The sequence below is a fragment of the Pelodiscus sinensis genome, chromosome 2 (genome assembly GCF_052426305.1).
Source record: "Pelodiscus sinensis isolate ZL-2025 chromosome 2, ASM5242630v1, whole genome shotgun sequence".
Classification (NCBI taxonomy): domain Eukaryota; kingdom Metazoa; phylum Chordata; order Testudines; family Trionychidae; genus Pelodiscus; species Pelodiscus sinensis.
The window spans coordinates 222,054,833-222,069,801 of NC_143053.1; the positions used below are offsets into that span (position 1 = coordinate 222,054,833).

Sequence of the window (14,969 nt, forward strand, 5' to 3'; positions counted from 1 at the left end):
TGGGTCCCAATTATTTGTCCAATTGCTGTTGTTCAGGGTTCATCTACACTGCAATGCTATTTTGGTATACTGGAGTATCCCATAGCTATCCTGCATCTTCATATCAAGCCTGATATTTTGGGCTCGCTATTCCAACATCCCTGTAAACTTAATTCTATGAGCAATAAGGGATGTTTTGGAATAGCACTTTATTTCAAAATCTGGCACTGTGTAGACAGAACCAAACAAGGAAATAAGCTATTTTGAAATAGCATTGAAATAAGATATGCAATTTGTGTCGCTCAAGTTGAGTATCTTATTTCACGTTACAGATCAGTGTAGACGACCCTAAGCAACCAAAGTTTTTAATTAAGCAGCAAGAATTCACTTCTTTTTGTCACACATTAAGATTCTTGAAAATAACTTCTTCATTCCAAAATAAGTTAAACTTTATCCTATAGAAGGATTATTAACACACAAACTGTTTTTATGTGTCAGAGCCAACAGACGAGCTGTGGATTGGGCTTAATGACCTTAAGGTTGAAATGTTTTTTGAATGGAGTGATGGGAGTCCTGTGACATACACCAAATGGCTCCGTGGAGAACCAACCAGAGCAAACAACCAGCATGAAAACTGTGTAGCTGTGAAGGGACAGGTAACACAATCCAATTAATATTAACTCTATTAACATTGAAGGTAGCTTTCCAATACACACTTGGTTTAACCCCCTATTTCATTACCTAGCCGGGCCAGATTAACAAGTAGGTACTGCAGGGACATGTTGAGCCCTAGAGTGATACAATTAAATTAGAACTGGAGAAACCATGATACACTAGCTAAATTATTTGAATGGTGGGAGAGATGCTAAGAATTTGCATCTTATTTCTAATAAGGATATATTTTAGCACCATCTTTGGCCATTGTTATGCTTTTGCCTGATAAATTAAAGAGTCTTCTACTACCCAGAAGTTTTTCCTCATGTGGGTACTTACATATTGCCTTTTCTCAGATAAAATAAATACACTAAGGTTTGCTTTATATTTGGTGTAGTGTCTTTCACTAATGTTTGGTGAATTATATAATTATTGTGCTTTATCGTTCATAAGGATAGTACTAGTTAGGCTGGTGGAGGACATGTCTTCCTATTTGTTCAGTGGCACTTCATGCAGACAACACATTTCACCAGCGCTTTGAGAGCTGACATGGTTGCCAAAGAGCCTATAGGCAGAATTCAAGGTGCTGGTATGGCTGATAAATACCTATTTGGTTTGAGTCCTGCCCACTTGAAAGATTGTCTCTCTTTTCATGTTAAACTATGATGCTTGTAACTGTTGTAGACATTCAAGTTTGCACAGTCTATGTTGTGTCCTTGACTGACTTCCTTCACTGCCCACTTGGACCGGTAAACTAGCTTTGTTGTATTACAGAGCACTCTCTAAGGCCTGCTTATTCACTGGAGGGGGTGGTTGGCCAATGGGGCAGGCATTCTGGTAGAAACAAGTCAAGGAACTTTGTATCAATTAAAATTGAATGAGTTTAACAGCTTTGCTGGTGGTTGAAATATTGTTAATATTTTGTAGGAGCATTGTCTGTCAATGGCAATTTACTGTACAAGTTATATTATGTAAATTAACATTTTAAAAAATTTAAAATTGCACACATCCTTAGATTCAAACCACAGGTTGGGTCTCCCTTGTCCAGCCCCCTTGGGACCTAACCAGTCCTGAATGAGGGGATTTGCTGAACCAGGGGAAGTCTGTCTCCTCATGGTCCATGCTGCCAACAGACTAGGGCTGCCTGACCCAGCTGCCGCCCCAACCCCAGGGCTTTCTAGTTGCCATTGTCCCCATTGCTGCCAGGGCTGGAGTGGCACAGTCAGAGCTCTGTAGCCACTTTGCTCCATGACTGAGGCCAGAGCTCTGCAGCTGCTTGGCTCCATGGCCGGGGCACCGTGTCTGCAGAAGGGGCTGGGGCCAGAGCTCCACGTCTGCTGCTGGAGTTGTAGCTCCCTGGCCACAGCTGGAGCTCCCCAGCTGCTGGAGCTGGAACTCCTGGCCATGCTGCAGCCACCCACCCCCGACACTGGGCTGTTGGAGGCTGCTGGCTGAGTCACCGGTCCCCCCTACTGTGCTGCCAGATCTCCCTGTTCCTGGGCTCTCTGGTATGGGAACATCTGTGGTTGTGCCAGACCATGGATGTTGCCAGCCAGACCAGAGAGTCCTGGTTAAGGGAGATACAACCTGTAGTGTAAATATTGAATTAGATTGTTAATACCATAGTGCTTAAGACCCTAGTGGTGGACAAGGCCCCCAGTATGTTCTGTGTTGTACCGACATTGAACAAAGACTGTCCTTGTTCAAAGGAACTTACAAACTAAATATGAGAGAGAACAGAAGGATATGAACAAATCAGTGGGAGAGTACAAGGAAGGAAACCATGGGACAGTATTAGTCACCATAATAGGAAGTGGTCTCAGCACACACACCAGCAGCTAGATAATTGTTCTCTTTCAATACACAAGAAGCTAAATATTGACTATAAGTTTAAAATGACATTTATTTCATACTAATGAATAACAAGAAAGAACAAAGAGAAAACCTTCATAAGTGTGCAAAGTGCACGTGTCTGCTTTGTAGCAGACTTGTCTGGACCTTCATGAGCTCCTTGCCTGCTGAAAGAACTTTCTGTTTCAAAGTATAGGACAGATAAAGGAAATGAGTAGCTTTCTAAAGACCTTTCTTTCTCCCACTATATTCAGGATGGCTACTGGGCAGACCATCTTTGTGAAAAGAAGTTTGGTTACATCTGTAAAAGGAAACAGTTGTCACAAGTAATTCAAGAAATGGAAAGAACAGAGGCAGGCTGCCAGAAAGTAAGTAGGCAATGAGAGTACCATTAGTTTTCAAAATCAGTGGGAACTTGGCTTGCAAACAACCCAAATTAAATTATATGGATTTCCAGGAAGTTAAATTGTACTGTTAGGTTTCACTCTTGATTACTCTGCCCCTCATTATGTCATCTACAATAACTGTCTTTGAAGGAGCCTAGAAGTTTTGCTGTAAAGAGTTGCAATTTATGCATATTGATTATTTCTAACCTGAAAAAATAACTACTTCAGTTAAGACAAATCCGGTCAGAATTCATTTTTTTATTTGTATGCATGCTTCCATACTGATAGCTGGAGCCCTCCTTGGGGGAAAATGGCACCCTGGACAAACTTGTATTTTGGTGCCCTTTCTTTGAATTTGGAAACAGTAATAGGGGGTTCAGGGATCAGCTGGGCTGTTAGAGAGAGGAATTTCTGAGCCCAGGGTCTCCCCTGACCATACCTTCCCTGACAACCTAGCATGAGGAAAACAGCTGTGCAGTTATCACCAATGCCTGCAGGAAGGGGAGACACAAGCAGCATTGTTCCACATAGCTGAAAGTTGCCAGAAAAGCTTGAAAAGTCATTAGATAGCACTGTTTAAGTACTCAAAAGGAGTCAAAAATTTGATGAAGCAAGATTTCCAGAGAATTCAACAAATAATTTTATATGTATCTAATACTAAGTGCCTGGGCAAGTATAGTCACAAAATCATTTGCAAGCAGCTCAACAGTTAATAACATCTATTTGATGGCCTTCTTTCTATAAGTCAATGTCACTGCATCTCAGTTGCGCATGTGCTCAGAAGGAATCACATTCCAGGGCTTCTTAGACTGAGATGACTATACTCAGCTATTAAGGAAAAGAAGTTTGTGTAGACTAATTGAACCAAAATACTAATTACTTATTTGCTACACTTTGGAGAGAGCATCACATTAGTCAGGGCTTGTTTTTAACCCCAAAGTGTTCTTCTTGGGTGCTATGTAGAAGATAGCACACCAGGAGATGCAGGGAATGATAGCTAATGCAGTGGGCAGGGTGGGGGAGCCAGGTAAGAGGGCAAAGAGAGAAGCAGAGATGTAAGGTGTGTTGGGCTCTAGCATAGATATGACTTTCTTCTGAAAAAGTCAACAGCAGAACTAGCATTCATGTCCTTTCAGGTCTGTCCCAGTTTGGGAAGCTGTGAACATTTTGCAGCAGAGCAAGCACAGATTGAGATTACTCCGTTTTCAGCATATTGTATTAGGGCAATAGTACTGATGTCATTTTACTCGTGGCTAGGCAGACAGAGAAGACCAACCTAATCAAACATCCCTATAAGTTTGGCTGTAGTGATTCTTCAATTCAGTTTACAAAACTGTTATTCCTAGTGAAAATGCTGAGAGTAAGTGCTTAATTAGAATGCTGTGCCTCTGATGATGACATTTTTTCTTTATTCTTTATTATGTGTTAATTTGGCTTTAATAATAAATTCTTAATATATTATTAATATACTTCAAAATGCTTAGAGTTCATTCAGTGTGCAGTATACCACAATTGGTCAAGAACACATGCAGATGCCTGATGGTTATTTTACAGGGCTGGAAAAGATATGGCGCATACTGTTACTCTGTTGGACTGATGCCTGCAACATTTTCAGAAGCAAATAAAATCTGTGAAGGGAATAAGAGTTACCTAGCTTCTATTGAAAATAGGTATGGTAATGACTTTTACTTTTACATTGGTGCTAAGGATGAAAATAACTTTATGCCTTTTCAGCTTTAAACAGCCTAGAACTTCTTTATCAAATCTAATGTGTCAAATAAAAAAGGTCTATTCTGAAAATTAAAAAATCAAGATGAAAGTTAAAGTTACCTGCTCCTTGATTTAATAAAATGTCCTTCTAAGGGAATTAGACATTTTTGTTTTGGGAAAGTGCTTTTCTGCATTACAAAATCACCACCTCATGCCGTAGCTGCATTGCTAATTTTAGTACCTAATGCTCAGTAGAACGCCCCAAAATGGAGGCAAAAGCAAACAAATTTCTGATTTCCTCTTTCCCATCCTATCCATCAGGACTTCATGGTTTAGTGAAAAGCAATAAAGAGGAATTCCGTTGTTATAAATTAAGAATATTACAAAGTCCATATGCTGCCTAAATCATGTTAGTAATTATAGCTTGTTTTGATTAAAAATAATGCTACCATGAAAACAAAACTCAATTTCTCTTTGGTTTATTATCCTTTTTTATAGGTATGAACAAGCCTACCTGATTAGTCTGGTGGGGCTGAGGTCCGAAAAATATTTCTGGATCGGTCTTTCAGATGCAGAGGAACAAGGGACTTTCAAGTGGACCAGTGGTGAAGCAGTTCTGTTCACTCACTGGAACTTAGCAATGCCCGGTATACACTGCAGTGCTGTGTGATGTATTCTCTCTGTATTTAAATATGTTCTTAAAGATTGAATGTTGAATTTCCAATGAGATTTCATTCTCTGTCCCAGGGTTCCTCAAACTTCATTGCACCATGACCTCCTTCTCACAACAAAAATTATTACATGACCCCAGGATAGGGAACTTAAGCCTGGGCCTGACTGAGTCCCAACTCCTCAAAGAGGGGAGGCCAAAGCGTAAGCACATCAGACCCACATGGGTGGCCTGTAATCTGAGCCCCGCTACCGAGGGCTAAAGTCTTTGGCTTGGGCTTCAACCACAGATGGGAAGGGTTGGGCTTCAGCCTGAGGTCTCAGCAAGCCTATGACCAGTCCTGCAAACCCCGTTAAAATGGGGTTCAACCCACTCTGTGGTCTTGACCCACAGTTGGAGAACTGCTTCGCTATCCCTTTGTAGATTTTACAGTTGTTGACACAACGTGAGGAACATCCACACTGCAAGCATGTTCTTTCAACAGTAAATCAAAAGAACAGAGGGCTTTTTGCACAATTGGTCATCCTCATTCTACAAAGAAGAAGCCTTTTGCGAAAGAGCTCTTTCGTATAAAGGTGTGTGTGGATGGGGAAGAGGGAGTTTTTTCAGAAGAAGAGGGAAGTGGAAAAAGCACAGGTGCCCTGGTAGCCATTCTGTCCATAGCAATCACTGCTTATATGCAAGGTAGCATCCAGGCAGTATGGACGCTTTCGAAAAAGTGCATCACTTTTTCAATGCACTTTTGAAGTGTGGACATTCTCTTGTGCAAGAAGTTTTTTTGGAAGATCTCTTCTAAAAAAAGCTTCTTGCACAAGAAGCCTGTGGTCTAGATGTACTTATGGCCTAATCAAATCTCCCGTCCTCCTGTATGGCCAGACCTTCAGAATCCTTGCCATTTTTATTATAGGCAAGGAACACAGACCACTTCCTAGAGCCTTGTGTCTTGAGTTGGTCTCACATTTATATCTCTAACTTGGGTGATATTTAGCACTGCATAGAAGTAGCCAAAATAGAGAACTAGTAGGTACCGTGTTATGTTCAAAGTTAAACAATTGCATAACTAGAGATTATCATACTTTGGTTGTTACATTTGTATTGCTAGCATGAATATATGGACACTTCCTTGCAAACTAATATCTAGAATAGTTTGTTGGGACTTGATCCAATGAGAAACACTCACAATAGCTTCAATAGATAGCTAATCAGCTAGTTCTTTAAATCATTTTGATACTAAGGATTTTGGGGGTGATTTAATGCTCTTTACTATATAGAGAGATAACATTCTGCAAACCATTTTCATAACCAGAGCAGAACTCTTTATTTACACTCACATTTAAAACCCTTTACACAATTAGAGTAGCAGATGGGCTTAATCCAGTTTTGAATGTCTTTGCAGTAAATTCTCCATCTTTTACCACATCAAATGTATTAATGTAAGTAGAACTTTAATTTCTTTAAGAGTAGAGCCCTAAGCTCAACCAGACTGTGAGCCAATCAGGGCAGGGACTGTCTTCAGTGTTTGGAAGACACCTAAAACATTAGTCCACTGTGTACACATTACAACACTATTTAAACGTGTCAGACGCTACTTAATACATTAATAGTGTTTCCCAACAGTGGCCATGGGCCTACTTTAAGAAATCTTCTAATGGATTGCTCTGGAATTTATTTATAGGCCCCGTAGCCATGGAGCCTTTTGGTTCCCATTGGCTCTGGTTTGCTGTTTCCAGCCAAGGGGAGCTGCAGGAAGCTTTCAGATAAACAAACCAGAGCAGCACATTAGCAGCTTTCTCAAACTGAGCCTGCAGCCCACTTTGAGAAAAACCACATTAATAAGGATAAGTCTACACAGTCACGCATAGCTCCAAATAAGCTATGCAATTTGAGCTACACAAATTGTGTAGCTTATTTCGAGAGAGAATACTATTCCAGTGTCTTCCTTATTCCTCATGGAATGAGGTTTACAGGAAGCCAAAATAAGATGCCTGTTATTTTGAATGTATTTTGAAATAAAAGGTGTGTTGTTAAGGCACGCACAATGCTATTTTGGGATAACGAATGTTACCCTGAAATAGTGCCACTGTGTAGACGTATCCTAATAATAATAATAATAATAATAATAATAATAATTAATAAATTAATATTTATTATTATTGTCAACTAGTTTGCACTATTTTATATCTCATTAAGGAAAAAAGCCAGGCTGTGTTGCTATGGGAACTGGAATGGCAGCTGGATTATGGGATGTACTCAGTTGTGACATGGTGGAAACATTTCTCTGTAAACAATCTGCTGAAGGATCAACACCACCTCCTGTTCCTCCAGCAACTTCTTCCCCCACGTGCCCTCCAGATTGGGAACCGAGTGCTTATAGTAGCTCATGCTTCAAAGTAAGTACTAAACTAATCATGGAAGGTGAGAAGCTTCACTCTTGATTTTAAGGAAAGGAGGGAACTCAGTTCTCTGTGAATTACCTGGGACTAGACTAAGCAAAGTCCTGAAGACCCATGCCCACTGAGGAATGGAAGAAGTTCCATGGCCACTGAGGAATGGAAGAAGAGCATGTCCCCAGTAAGGGTGCATCTACACTGCACCGTTATTTCGAGATAACTATGTGAGTGTCTGTATAGCTATTGCATAATTCCAAAATCTGTAAACCTCATTCTACAAGGAATAATGCCTATTCTGAAATAGCTATTTCAAAATAAGGCATGTGTAGACTCTCTGCTATTTCAAAATAGCCCCTCCCCAGAACCATTCTAAGTTATTCCTTCCCAGTGCCTCCTGGGGCTCTAAATAGAGATAGCACGTCTATATTAGGGAAGACTGCTTTGGACTAATTTTGAAGCTTCCCTGCAGTGTAGACATACTATTTCAAAATAAGCTACTTTGGAATAGCTTATTTCAAAATAAGCATGTAGTGTAGACACACCCTAATATACAGGGCTCGCCGAACCATGGCGAGCCCTGCTCGCCAGCCATGCTGTCCGGCGATCTGTGCATGCACAGATCATTCTGCACATGCGTAGATCGCCCGAACCTAGCTCTTCCGGGTTACAATCTACTCGCCATGAACGAGTAGATTGTATTATTTGTTGAGCCCTGCTAATATATTCTGACTTGGGGATACACAAAAAGGCACTCCTTTACATGACGTGTTGGAGAGTTTGAGTGAATATTTCTGTGGAGTGAGTAATGGAGAGTGAGAAAGGAAGCAAGAACTGATGTGGAAGGTGATTTGAAAAGATGGGAGAGATTGAAGGAAAGGAAAGAAGTTAAAGAACACAGACCAGAACAGGAAAAGAAAAGAAAAGAAAGAAGTGGAATGGAGTAAGAAAGAAGAAAAAGACAGAAAGATTATATGCTAGAGGAAAATAAAATTTCAGTAGAAAATCCGGGAGGTGGTGGAGGGAGGAACAAAGTACCTCAAGATATTCAGGCTGAGAATGAGTTAAGGAAACTAAAGGGAAAAGGAGAGAATAACAAGAGCAGATCTAATCTTTCTGAAAAATTACTTAATAAAAGGGTAGTGCTAAAATATTGGATTAAATGATACAACAACAAATGTTGGCGTCAGTGGGATTATTTGAGTCATGCTCACCACTGTTGATAAAGGGTTGCATATTGCACACAGGATGGAGTGTGATATAAGCTGGGCTCTACCACATTCATGTCTATGAAAGACATATCACTGATCATGAAATCTGATCTTTTGTTTGCTATACTAGGCCAATTTCATGGGAGGTACAAGAGCTTCTTAATTTGAGGATCTTGACCCAAAACAGAGTTGCAGGAGGTTGCAAGTTTATTTAATGGGGGTTGCAGGATAGCCACCCCTATTTCCCTTCAGAGCTTGGCTCCCAGTCAGCAGCTACTGCTTTCCAACTACCCACCTTGGAAGACACATACAGCGACTCAGAAGTAAGGGTGGAAGTACCAAAACACCCCTCCCCCACTATAGCCATGCAACTCCCCTCCACACACAAACTCTTATTTCAGTCAGGACTTTTACAATTACAACATTGTGAAATTTCAGATTTAAACAACTGAAATCATTAAATTTAATATTTTTGAAATCCTTTGATTGTGAAACTGACCAAAATGGACCATGAATTTGGTAGAGCCCTAGATATAAGGACAAATGATATGTGGTGTGGGAATATACACGTTAAGTTCACCCCAGGCATGAGAGAGTCTAAGGTTTGGCCATTGTTAAGAACAGGACAATGCTCATATTCGGATAAAATCTCTCAAGTATGCTGGTGGGTTAATGTTTGGAAGGAGCTTTGAGTGCCTCAAATGAAAAGTGCTCAGTGTCAGATGTCTGCTAAAAATACTTTCGTACTTCTTTTGACCTATGAAATGACTTAAGTTAGAAGTGCGGGACTGGTGCGAAGTGTGTCCAACATGCTTTGGGATCCTATAGAATAAAAGGTGTTAAACAAATGTAAGAACAGTTTTTGTTCTAGTGCTAGAGATTAAGGAGACCCTGTTGTGTTTTAGTTCTGTAGTTTTTGTTTTTTTTAAACAAATCAGCCAAAGGTAATTTTGATTCTGATTCCATTATCCCCTTATTGGTTATGTTCTATGCTCACTCACTGCTCAAACCTCTTCTTTTCAGGCCTAAGCCACCCTACTCAACATACCCTGATACTCCTCACACATTCATGTTTCTCATGTCTGACAATTCTCCTTCCTACCGATATCACAAGGTATCCTTGGCACTTTCACAGCTCCTATGAGTTATAAACTGAATTCTTCCCCTCTCTGTTGTTCTAGCAGCTATAGATCCACCCCTTTATTCCTCATTTCTGTGAGTGACAGATCTCCATGCAAAGTGGAACAGGCACATTTACAAATAGCGCACTCTGTAACCCGTTACCTGTACATGACATGCTCTTTGACTTGTCTAGCTGTACAAAACCCCATTTTAAGGGGTTTAGATGTTGTGTCTCGATTTTATAATATAATGTAGTATAGAGGATTGTTTTAAAACTATAGTCTCTTTAGTGCTTTTGTCAGAAAACACAAGAACAAAAGAAAACATGGTTTGAAGCTCGAGATTTTTGCAGAGAAATTGGAGGAAATCTGGCCACCGTCCAGAGCAAGGAGGAAAATCGTATAATAAAAACTGCAATAAAGTAAGTTTCATTATATTCTAATGGTATGTCAAATAATAACAATCTTCTGTGTTGGTAAACATTATCAAATTACTAATATTCTTAGTGGTAACATGTAAAAATAATAACTTGGGTATTCACTGGAACTTCGTAAATCAATTTTGTGATATCATTTGGGAGATTTGTTCAATAAAAAGCTACATTTACAAAAGGAATAGAAAATAGGGCCAATGTGACTCATCTTTAATCAATGAACCATTTTGAAAAAGGAAAAAAAGCAGCTCTGAATTGATATTTTTTTTCTGTAAAGAAGACACGGTACAGAAGAAACACAGGTTCAGATCAGCAACATTTATAGTTTTAGTTCATCAGCTTCTTCTATGGAATCATGTCACAATTCCCTGGTTACTTGTAGCTTCCTTGAGATTACGCTGGTTTAGGTCTCAGGCCTTGAGCCATCACTTTTGTCAGGATGGATCTCATGATCCTCTCACTCTAAGCCAGGACCTTAGGCTGCTGTCTCTTGCAATGAACTCAGCAGATCTAAGTTCAGTTAAGCACTTGAAGATCTATTTTCTCAGCAGCAGTGGCAGAGTTATCCAGGGATCATGCAGCTTTCACTAGAGCAAAATATTCTTTATCCAGGACAAGAGTATTACACATAATACACAACTTAAAAACAATAAACCACTTCTAGACATGCCTTGCTTATCACATAGAATCACTCATAAGTTTGAATTACTTCTTGTTCTTTTCACAGGGCCTGTCCAGGGCTGGCCTTACCATGAGGCGAACTGAGGTGGCTGCCTCAGATGCCAGAGTGTGGGAGGGTGCCACTGGGACCCAAAATGTAGAAAATTGTGTCTGCTGCTGGTACAGTGAGGGGACATGGGGGCATCATTTGAGCTCTCCACCTCAGGTGCCAAAATGTTGTGGGCTGGCCCTGGGCCTGTCTGTCTTGTTTCCAATTTCCAGTCTGCCCATTCTTGGATAGAGTGTGAATCAACATCTCCTCTGGTCAAGGCTGATATTTTACATAATTTTGGCACCTTTGTTATGGTGCACTTCTTGAACCAGATCAAACTGGTTTATGCTATTTCCAGAGGAACTAGCAAACACTTGTTACCTGCTTTTTACCGCATTGTCTTAAATTCCTTCAGTAAACATCCTTAATCTTACCCGCTGAGCCAAGGAATAAAGTGACTGACTAGTCATCCCATAAAGAGATTGATGACATTTATAAAGTTAATACAATAGTCTTTGAATACTCTATCGTTCCAGGGCATTGCACTGGTCATATCGTATACTAGTGAATTTGATCTGAAGATACTGGCAGCTTTAAATAATTTGAACTTGCAAGTTGAAAGCATCAAAATGTCAATCCCTCTGATGGATAGTGAGGTTTTTCCAGAGAGTCTGTGAAATCCTATACAGGATCTCGACCCAAAGCTCACTGATGTCAGTGGAATTCCTTCTGCCGCTTAATTGGGCTTAGGATCAGGCCCCATATTCTAAAACATTATATTTTTATTACATAAACTATCCTTATTTCTATATTTATATACTCTTCTCTTCCTGTAATATATCCTAGAAAAGGTGGATCCCTTTATGGTACTTATTGGATTGGTATATTTTCTTTGAATCCTGATGAAGGATTTGCCTGGAGTGATGGCTCTCCGGTGAGTAAATTATTTTTAAGTCATTTTCTGAGTTCATGAGGAATTTTCTATATTCTTATCTCTGTCTGTTCCTCTCTTCTCCTCTTCCTCTCATAGGCCCTGATCCTGCCAACACTTACACTCTTCACTTTAGTCCTCTGAGTAACTCATTGAAATCAATGGTACTTTTGAACACTGATCACTATGGCTGTGTCTAGACTGCAGGCTTCTTTCGAAAGAGCCTCTTTCGAAAGCATCTTTCGAAAGAGGCTCTTTCGAAAGATCGCGTCTAGACTGCAGGTGGATCTTTCGATAGAGAAAATCCGCTTTTTCGAAAGAGAGCACCCAGCGAGTCTGGATGCTCTCTTTCGAAGACGGCCTCTTTACATTGAAGAACGCCTTCCTTCGAAAGAGGAACTTTCGAAGGAAGGCGTTCTTCCTCGTGAAACGAGGTTTACCGCCATCGAAAGAAAAGCCGCGTTCTTTCGAAATAATTTCGAAAGAACGCGGCTTGAGTCTGGATGCAGGGGAAGTTCTTTCGAAAAAAGGGTACTTTTTTCGAAAGAACCCCTGAGTGTGGACACGGCCTATGAAATCAATGGGATATTCAAGGGAGTAAAATTAAGCATGTGTGTAAGTTTTTTTTCAGGATTGGGGCCACAGAACACTTTACTCTGATTTCAGCATTTACATGAAGAAATGCTTCTTTTATTATCCCCTACTCCAACCGCAGACTTCGTGGTATCTGACATTTATTATAAAATGTACAGTCATCCCCCACTATTGCCAACACTACCTTCCCAGGATATTTACAGTCATACTCCTGGTTAAAGATCCAAAACAAGCAAAAAAAAAAAAAAAAAAAAAGAAGAGGATCATGTCTTAAGACAGGCTTCGTTTGACTGCAAAAGGTCTCATATTCTAAAACTGTGAGGCCTCCATTCACAGCACCCTTCTACAACTCCCAGAAAGTCAGCCTTAGGCAATGTGGCAGTGAGGGAGGTCTAGGCTGGATATTAGGAAATACTAGTTCACTAGCAGAGTGGTGAAACACTGGAATGGGTTGCTTAGGGAGTGGTAGAATCTCCAGCCCTAGAGGTTTTTAAGGCTTGACAAAGCCCTGTCTGGAATTATTTAGTTAGGGTTGGTCCTGCTTTGAGCAGTGATTTGGACTAGATGATCTCCTCTGAGATTTCTTCCAACCCTATGATTCTACGAAAGGCAGCAAGAGAATTGCAGTGCTACAGTAGGGCAGACCACGGTATGGGGTGTCTGAAATGCACATATCCCAAAGTATTATGGGACATGCCTATTAGTAAAGTATTTATAAAGAATTGCATTCAAGTTGCTAAAATAAAATTGTTTAGGTTGCAAGGTCAAACATTTGAAAGTAAGGAAATGCTAATTTTACAGTGGCCCACACAGCCTTTCACTGTTGCCTTTTCTTATGCACTGCCTGAGACAGGGCTCCTGTGGAAAACATGAAGATATAGTAATTATCCAGTTTCCAGTGTTTGAATTTAAGTTAAATGCCTGTAACATTCTTTTAAGATTATTTTAATATGTTTAATTTCCAAAGGAAAAAAACATTTCTATTATGTGCACCTCTAACAGTGGGGCCCCATTATGCATCCGGTGATTATATATCACCAGCAAGGACTCGGCCCTGAACCTTCAGCATTATTCCACAGTCCTCATTCCCCAAACAAGAAGATGTGAGATAGGATGAATGCTTATGAGAGTCTTAACTTGAAGTGACTATTTCCTGAGCAGGGGCCTCATCCCTGCTTGTTTTAGAGATGCACGTAACTATTCCTCCCCAGGGAGATTTTAACATATCTCATCATTTATGGACCCAGGGAGACGCATTCTGCTGCTGTTGTTGTATGCAAAATACAGAATGTGCAGATCAAAAGGAGGGCAGGTAAACATTTTTGAGCCATCCATATTCTGGGCCAGCTGTGGGGTGCTCTAGGTTACAGCAGCCTTACCTGGCTGCCTATAGGCTGTTCTGCACTGTGCAGAATGTCAGTTCATCAGTAGCAATCAGAGCTGTGAAGAGTTCCCTCCCATCGCCACCATGACCCTTATGATGGGGTTTACATACATTGGGCGGGCACTGCAGCAGTGTGCAAGGGGGACTCTCTACCAGTATGCCTATAGTAGCCATGAGAGAGACAGTTCTATCATGCAAATGGTCAAGTGAAGTTTATGCAATACATACAGAAATGCCACCAATAAGACTGAATGAAATTTGCAGCCAGAGAAGAAAGTACACATCGCTGTTCCTACCCTAACATTGTGTCTGAGGCTCAAACTGTGGATGGAAAAGCTCTTCACAACAAGAAATACTTGATCCCAGGTCATCTTAATCCACCATTGGCTCACTGTGTGATGCTTGAAACTACGTTCATCCTCACGAGGACTGTGCAAGTTATTTTCACTACACCCCTGCTCTCCCAATCCCATTGAGTTAGGGTATGTCTACACAGCAAAGTTATTTCGAAATAACAGCCCTTATTTCGAAATAACTTTCCTAGCATCTACACAGCCAAACCACTATTTTGAAATTAAATCGAAATAGTAGAGTGCTTATTTCGAATTCGGTAAACCTCATTCCACAAGGAATAATGCCAAGTTTGAAATAGCTAAATTGAAATAAGTGCTGTGTAGATGCTTATTTCAAAATAGGGGGCCTCCAGCTTTCCCAGGGTACCCTGGTGGCCACTCCAGCCTCAACCAAGAACACACCACTCCCTCCCCTCTCTCCAGAGCCCTTAAAGGGGTAGACTCTGGCCACAGTGCCTGGGCCAGCTCCAAGCCTGACAGCCCAGAGCCAGCAGTCACTGCCCCGACCCAGTGGTCCCAAAAAATGAGCCACCAAGCCACTGGCAGCCAGCCCTCCACTACTCCCCAGGAGCAGTCTGCCAGCTCCCAGGAG

At 40.8% G+C, this 14,969-nt stretch overlaps 1 protein-coding gene across 3 annotated transcripts in view; it reads left to right on the forward strand.

Annotated features, from left to right (window-relative positions):
* The window catches only part of LOC102456704 (macrophage mannose receptor 1-like), a 65,971-nt gene that overhangs the window by 16,676 nt on the left and 34,326 nt on the right, over positions 1-14,969 (forward strand). For 2 of the 3 annotated variants that reach the window (XM_075922472.2, XM_075922471.2), the window contains exons 8-14: positions 478-635; positions 2,739-2,852; positions 4,425-4,540; positions 5,079-5,227; positions 7,441-7,640; positions 10,261-10,391; positions 11,962-12,049. In XM_075922472.2, the coding sequence (XP_075778587.2) occupies positions 478-635; positions 2,739-2,852; positions 4,425-4,540; positions 5,079-5,227; positions 7,441-7,640; positions 10,261-10,391; positions 11,962-12,049 (956 nt within the window). The remainder of the gene's footprint in view (positions 1-477; positions 636-2,738; positions 2,853-4,424; positions 4,541-5,078; positions 5,228-7,440; positions 7,641-10,260; positions 10,392-11,961; positions 12,050-14,969) is intronic. The other variant, XM_075922473.2, reaches the window with a different exon arrangement.